Source organism: Malurus melanocephalus, unplaced genomic scaffold (assembly GCF_030028575.1).
Source record: "Malurus melanocephalus ecotype Western Australia unplaced genomic scaffold, MMel_1.1 scaffold_1046, whole genome shotgun sequence".
NCBI lineage: Eukaryota > Metazoa > Chordata > Aves > Passeriformes > Maluridae > Malurus > Malurus melanocephalus.
The window spans coordinates 22,371-29,274 of NW_026624278.1; the positions used below are offsets into that span (position 1 = coordinate 22,371).

Consider the following 6,904-nt stretch of genomic DNA (forward strand, 5'->3'; position numbering starts at 1 on the left):
GGTGACGAGCACTATTGGGAGGTTCGGTACGACCGCGACAGCAAAGCCTTCGGCGTGGGGGTCGCCTACCGCAGCCTGGGCAAGTTCGACCAGCTGGGCAAGACCTCGGCGTCCTGGTGCCTGCACCTCAACAACTGGCTGCAGGTCAGCTTTAGTGCCAAGCACAACAACAAGGCCAAGGCGCTCGACGTGCCCGTGCCCGACTGCATCGGCGTCCACTGCAACTTCCACGAAGGTGCGGCACCGCTGGGCTGGGCTGGGGTGTGGGCACTGTGGTGGGCATTGGCACTGTTATGGCATTGTCACCTGTGTGGGCACCGTGGTGGGCAGTGTCACTGTCATGGGTATTGTCACCTTTGTGGGCACCAGTGTGGGCATTGTCACCACCATGGCATTATCATTGCAGTGGGCATTGTCACTGCAGTGGGCACTGTCACCTTTGTGGGTATTGTCATCCCAGTGGGTATTGTCACTGCCGTGGCATTGTCATCACAGTGGGCACTGTCGCCACAATGGGCATTGTCACCTCCATGGGCAGTGCCACCACTGTGGGCATTGCCACTTCCATGGACACCAGTGTGGGCATTGTCATTTCCATGGGCATTGTCACTTCCATTGCAATTGTCACTTCCATAGGCATTGCCAGCATCATAGGCAGTGCCACCTCCATGGGCATTGTCACCTTCATGGACACCACTGTGGGCAGTGCCACCTCCATGGGCATTGTCACCTTCATGGACGCCTTTGTGGGCATTGTCACCACCATGGGCATTGTCACCTCCATGGGCATCACCACTTCTATGGGCACCATGGCCACTGCCAGCCCCGTGTCCACACTCCAGTACGGACACCCACATGTCCACCATGGGCATGGACACCCCTGCTGTCCCCGCCTGGACCCCGTTTCCAGGCTGTGCCCACCTTGGCCCACCCCGTGCCCACACTCTGCCCACCCATGCCCCCTCCCCAGGTTTCCTGTCCTTCTACAACGCCCGGACCAAGCAGCTGCTCCACACCTTCAAGGCCAAGTTCTCGCAGCCGGTGCTGCCGGCCTTCATGGTAAGGGGGTGCCAGGCTGGGGGCTCGGGGGTGCCAGGGCTGGGGGCTCGGGGGTGCCAGGCTGGGGGCTCGGGGGTGCCAGGCTGGGGGCTCGGGGGTGCCAGGGCTGTGTTCACCCCCTGACCCTGTCCCCGTGTCCCCAGGTGTGGTGTGGCAGCTTCCAGGTGACGTCGGGTCTGCAGGTGCCCAGCGCCGTGCGCTGCCTCCAGAAGCGCAACAGCACCGCCAGCAGCTCCAGCCTGCCCTGAGCCCGGGCTGGGCACTGAATGTACCCCCGGTGCCCCCCCGGTGCCCCCCGGGTGCCCCCCGTGACCCCCACAGGGCTCTGTCACCCCCGGGGCCACCCACGGCCCCCCACTCTGTGCCCCCCGCCTCACGGGGCTCGCGCCCCCAGCACCCAGAGCTGCTCCTGGCCTGGACAATAAATTGGGATCTGCTGTGACGTGGGCATGGATGGGGCACGGGGGGGTTTGGGGTCACTGTGACCCCCCCACGGTGCCAGGAGCGGGTGTGGGGTCGTTTATTTGTGATGCTCCCCGAATTTGAGGGGTTCCTCCCTGCCCATTGTCACCCCAGCACCCAGGGGACASCGGGGGTGGTGGCTTTGCCACCYGCTGTGGGTGCCCCTCACCTTCATTGTCACTTCTGTCCCCTCATCCTGAGGATGAGACCCCCACCTCGCCCAGGGGCTGGGGGCACCCAAGGGTGGGATCCCCGGCGCAGGGACACGAGCACATCGTGCCTCAGTTTCCCTGGGATGCYCCCAGCCCTCAGCCGGGGTGGCACTGCCACCTCCCAGCCCTGGCACCGCCGGTGGCACCGGACGGTCCCAACCTCGGGGGTGCCACCCGGGGGGGTTTGTGGGGTGGGGACACGGGGGTCCCACCCTGGGGGAGCCACCCGCGGGGAGGGACGGGAAACAGCACCGGGAACCGGGAACAGGGAAACGGTACCGGGAACGGGAAACGGCACCGGGAACCGGGGGAACGCACCCGCTGGCCTCGGGCGGTGGAGGGGACACGGGGAGTCGGTCCCGGGGCGGAACAGTGCCCGAGCATGCCGGGAGGGGTCCCGGGAATCGGTCCTGGCTACCCGGCGTTCAGTCCCGGGGAATTCCACGTGTCGGTCCCGGCGGTGCCGGTGTCGGTCTCGGGGGTGCCGGTGTCAGTCTCGGGGGTGCCGGTGTCGGTCCCCGGTGCCGGTATCAGTCCCGGGAGTGCCGGTGTCGGTCCCGGCCCTGCCACCCACCGGATCCCGAAGCTCCGGTAGCAGCGCCGGGCCCGGGCCCGGTCCCACCGGCYGCTCCATCTCCGCCCGCCGCAGTTCCCGGCACGGCCCCGCCCGGACCGGAGCCAAGGGCGGCGGGCAGGTGTCGTGTCCCGGCCCGGCCGGGGGTCCCCGGTGCGGGGCTGAGCCCCCGTTACCCCCCTCCCGCCGGGGCAGGTGCGGGGCTCCCGCTGTTCCCGGGGCCGGTGCGAAGGGCGGCGGGCGGGGATCCCGACCGGCTCAGGGGGTTCCGTGAGCCCCGGTGTCCCCTTCCCCCCAGGTACGGGGCTGTCCCCGCTCCCGGTGCCGGTGTCCCCTGTCCCCCCGGTGCGGGGCTGTCCCCGCTCCCGGTGCCGGTGTCCCCGCTCCCGGTGCCGGTGTCCCCTTTTCCCCCGGGCGGGGCTGTCCCCGCTCCCGGTGCCGGTGTCCCCTGTCCCCCCGGTGCTTGTGTCCCCGCTCCCGGTGCCGGTGTCCCCTTTCCCCCCGGGCGGGGCTGTCCCCGCTCCCGGTGCCGGTGTCCCCGCTCCCGGTGCCGGTGTCCCCGCTCCCGGTGCCGGTGTCCCCGCACCCCCCGGGCGGGGCTGTCCCCGCTCCCGGTGCCCGTGTCCCCGCTCCCGGTGCCGGTGTCCCCGCTCCCGGTGCCGGTGTCCCCGCACCCCCCGGGCGGGGCGGGGCGCTCGGGGCCGCCCCATCACGTGTCGCCGCCGCCGCCGCCGCGCGCACCGGGGGGAGGCGGGAGCGGCGGGAGCGGCGGGAGCGGAGCATGGCAGGTACCGGGGGGCGGGGGCGCGGCGGGCGCCGGGAACCGGGAAATGGGGACCGGGAAACGGGAACCGGGAAATGAGAACCGGGAAATGGGAATCGGGCACGCGCACGCCGGGCACGCACCGGGCACCCGGTACCGGGCACGCACCGGACGCGCTCCGGGAGCCGGACACGCGCGCACGGACACGCGCCCCGGCCGGGGACGCGCACCGGTCACACCCCGGGCACGCGCATGCACCTGCCCGAGCCCGCGGGACCTCGGTGGGGACAGCCCGGGACAGGGGCGGGGCGGGGCCACCCCTCCCACCGGGGACCTGTCTTGTGTCACCTCCCGGCCCCCCCGCAGCCCTCCGGACCGGGCTCGGGGACCCGCTGGGCCAGGGGAGACTCTGCCCCGTGCCCCCGCCTGTGTCCCCGTGTCCCCCACCCGTGTCCCCGTGTCTCCTGCCCATGTCCCCGTGTCCCCGTGCCCCTCAGCTCGTTCCTGTGTCCCCCACCCGTGTCCCCGTGTCCTCAGTCCTTTATTGTCACCCTCCTCGGCCGTGTCCCCCCTGTCCCATCCCCGAACCCTCCTGACCCCATGTCCCCCCCTCCATGTCCTCGTGTCCCCTCCGTCCTTGTGTCCCCATGCCCACATCTTCCTGTCCCCTGTCCCTGCCCATCCCTGCCCGGCGCACACCCCAGGGGACACCCAAGGGTGCTCCGGGGTGACATCCAGGCTGCCACCACACCGTGTCCCCACCGTCCCCGCAGCGCTGGCGGCCGCCTCCCCCGGCGGGGACGAGTGCCTGGAGGAGGACGAGGACGAGCTGGAGCCGGGGCTGGACGAGGCGGAGGCCGAGCCGGAGGTCGGGAGCGGGGCGAAGGCGGCGGGCGGGGCTCGGGGCGCCGTTCTCACCCGCAGAGGAATCACCCTGCGGGTCCTGCTCCGGGACGGGCTCCTGGAGCCGGGCAGGGGCGTCCTGTCCATCTACTACCTGGTGAGCCTGGGGACACGGCCCGGGGCCAGCGCGGCGGGGACGGGGACAGTCACGGCCACGGCGAGGGGACGACGCTGCTGCCATCACCCCCATCAGGGCAAGAAGTTCGTGGGCGACCTGGGCTCGGACGGGACCATCACGTGGCAGGAGACGGGGCAAGTGTTCAACTCGCCCAGTGCCTGGGCCACGCACTGCAAGCGCCTGGTGAACCCCGCCAAGAAGTCGGGCTGCGGCTGGGCCTCCGTGCGCTACAAGGGCCAGAAGCTGGACCAGTACAAAGCCGCGTGGCTGCGAAAGCACCAGCCCAACGTGCCACCGCCCCCCGAGGAGGTGGGACCGCGGTGACCACCCCCCGGCACCCCCCGGGCGAGCGGACAGCTCCGGGTGCCAGCCCCGTGTGCCCGCAGAGCTTGGCCAGCGAGGGCGAGGAGGAGGAGCTGCCCGAGGAGGAGGAGGAGGAGGCGGCCAGGGAGGGTCGGGTGGCGGTGCCGGAGCCGGCGGCTCCTAAAAAACCGGAGGAGAGGAGCAAGAAGCAGCAAGGCAAAGGCGTGGTGGAGCCGGCGGGGACGGGTGAGCTGGCGCGGGGGTGGCGGGGGTCGCGGGCAGCCCGGCCGCGGTGACCGGACCTTGTCCTCGGCAGACGGCGGCGCCGCGGGGAAAAGGCTGGAGATCAAACCGCGGGTTCCTGTGCGCTACTGCACCCTGGGGACCCGCGACTCGGCCAGGTAGGGGACACCACGGGGACCCCGCGGGGACAGCGGGGACAGTGGGGACAGCGGTGGCAGTGGGGCTGTGGCTGTTCCAGGAACCCCCAGACCCTGGTGGAGGTGACGTCCTTTGCTGCCATCAACAAATTCCAGCCCTTCAACGTGGCCATCTCCAGCAACGTCCTGCTGCTCCTGGTGCGTCCCCTCCCCAGGCTGGGACATCGCTGGTGGCGCTGGGGACACTGCAGTGACACTGGGGTGTCCCTCGGCTCATCCTTTTGGGGCTAAACCGTGGGTTTGGACCTTTYCCTTTAGGATTTCCACAGCCACCTGACGCGGAGCGAAGTGGTGGGGTACCTGGGGGGACGCTGGGACACCAACACTCAGCGTAGGTGGGGTTTTTGGGGGCGGGGGGTGGCCGTGCCGCGGGCTGGGGGTGTCACCCGGTGTCCCCGCAGTGCTGACGGTGCTCCGAGCATTCCCGTGCCGGACCCGCCTGGGCGATGCCGAAGCCGCGGGTGCCGTGGAGGAGGAGGTGAGGAGGTGACCCGGCCCCGGGAGCGGGCGGGGGGCTCCGGGGGGCTCAGACCCACGGTTTGTGTCCCCCTCCAGATCTGCCAGAGCCTGTTCCTGCGGGGGCTGTCGCTGGTGGGGTGGTACCACAGCCACCCGTTCGGGCCGGCGCTGCCGTCCCTGCACGACATCGACGCGCAGATGGATTATCAGCTCAAACTGCAGGGCAGCGGCAACGGCTTCCAGCCCTGCCTGGGGCTCATCTGCGGTGCGTGCCGGGGGTCCCGGGGGTCCCGGGGGGCCGGGGCTGCTGTCACCCCCCTGTGCCACCCCGCTCTGTCCCCACAGGGCCCTTCTACCCCGGCAACCCCGGCGTGGAGTCCAAAATCGCGCCCTTCTGGGTGATGCCGCCGCCGGAGGTGAGCGGGGGAGGAGGATTTGGGGTGGGGTCCCCCCCAGCCAGCACCCTCAGGTGTCCCCAAGGGTGGGGTCAGGTCCTGAGTGACCCCTCCCCGGCTGYCCCATCCTCCAGCAACGGCCCAACGATTACGGCATCCCCATGGACGTGGAGGTCACCTACATCCAGGACGGCTTCCTGACCAACGACGTGGTGCAGGAGATGGTGGGTGTGGGGTGGGGGCCCTGAAACCCCCCCGAGTCCCTTCCCCAGCCCCTCGGGGTCCCTTGGGGTCCCCTTGCCCGGCCTGGGGGCTCCCCCAGGCTCTGCAGCCCCTCTGTGCCCCCCAGACGCTGCTGGTGGAGTTCTATAGGGGCGCCCCCGACCTGGTGAAGTTCCAGGAGYTGTGGAGTCAGGATCAGACCTACCTGGACAAGCTGAAGGTGGGCAGGGCTGGCTGGGGAGGGGCTGGCCCCCATTTGCCCGTGCTGGGATTAACTGGGGTGCTCCCCACTCATCGCAGGGCTCCCTGGCCTCCCGCACCCCCAAGGACCAGAGCTTCACTCACGTCCTGGAGCAGATCTTCAGCCTCCTCAAGCTGAGCGGGTGAGGGCCGGCGGCTCCCTCCATCGGACCAGGTGCCTCCCGCAGCCCGGGCGGGGCTCGGCAGCCCCGGGGCTCACTCGGAGCCGGCCCGGGGCAGCTCCCGGAGCTCCCGAGGGCGCCGTGCCCGGCCGTGCCCCGCGCTGGCAGCTGGGGCGCTCTCTCCGGGGCAGCGGTTTGTGGAAGCGGTAGTTTGATTAAAAGAGCAGTTCCTGAGAGGCGGCCGAGTGTGGCTGCGATGGCTGGGGACACCCAGGGCTGGGGACACCTGGATCGGTGACACCCCGGGACATCCCGGCTTGGGGACACCCAGAGCTCAGCCTGATGGAATGGGGGTGGAATTCCTCCCTGGGAGGGTGTGAATTTGGGTGCCCAGAGCAGCTGTGGCTGACCTTGGATCCCTGGCAGTGCCCAAGGCCAGGGTGGACAGAGCTTGGAGCAGCCTGCGACAGTGACAGGTGTCCCTATGTCCCCGTGTCCCTGCCCGTGACCTCTCATCCATCCCCCACCGTTCCCCGATCCCACCACACGCCCGTTAGAAAGAAGAAAACATTTAATACTTTCATTCAGAGATACAAGTCAAGAATTGCGGGTCATTTTTTTTTTTCCCCCTA

The 6,904-nt window shown here is 70.0% G+C and overlaps 2 protein-coding genes across 2 annotated transcripts in view; both read left to right on the top strand.

Moving 5' to 3' along the window:
* FSD1 (fibronectin type III and SPRY domain containing 1) overlaps positions 1–1,548 on the top strand; it is a 6,851-nt gene extending 5,303 nt beyond the window's left edge. Inside the window, exons 10-12 of the mRNA XM_057386757.1 lie at positions 1–235; positions 971–1,059; positions 1,203–1,548. The exon at positions 1–235 is cut by the window's left edge and continues 12 nt beyond it. Of these exons, the coding sequence (XP_057242740.1) occupies positions 1–235; positions 971–1,059; positions 1,203–1,307 (429 nt within the window). The 3' untranslated portion in view covers positions 1,308–1,548. The remainder of the gene's footprint in view (positions 236–970; positions 1,060–1,202) is intronic.
* A 1,486-nt stretch (positions 1,549–3,034) lies between these two features.
* On the top strand, positions 3,035–6,723 carry MPND (MPN domain containing). Its single transcript, XM_057386766.1, has 13 exons — positions 3,035–3,095; positions 3,844–3,938; positions 4,167–4,400; positions 4,478–4,640; positions 4,711–4,795; positions 4,876–4,972; positions 5,093–5,165; positions 5,236–5,312; positions 5,390–5,558; positions 5,639–5,709; positions 5,823–5,912; positions 6,038–6,130; positions 6,211–6,723. The coding sequence occupies exons 1-13, from the start codon at positions 3,089–3,091 to the stop codon at positions 6,295–6,297; spliced, it is 1,341 nt and encodes a 446-aa protein (XP_057242749.1). The 5' UTR covers positions 3,035–3,088; the 3' UTR covers positions 6,298–6,723.
* Positions 6,724–6,904: the final 181 nt, after the last annotated feature.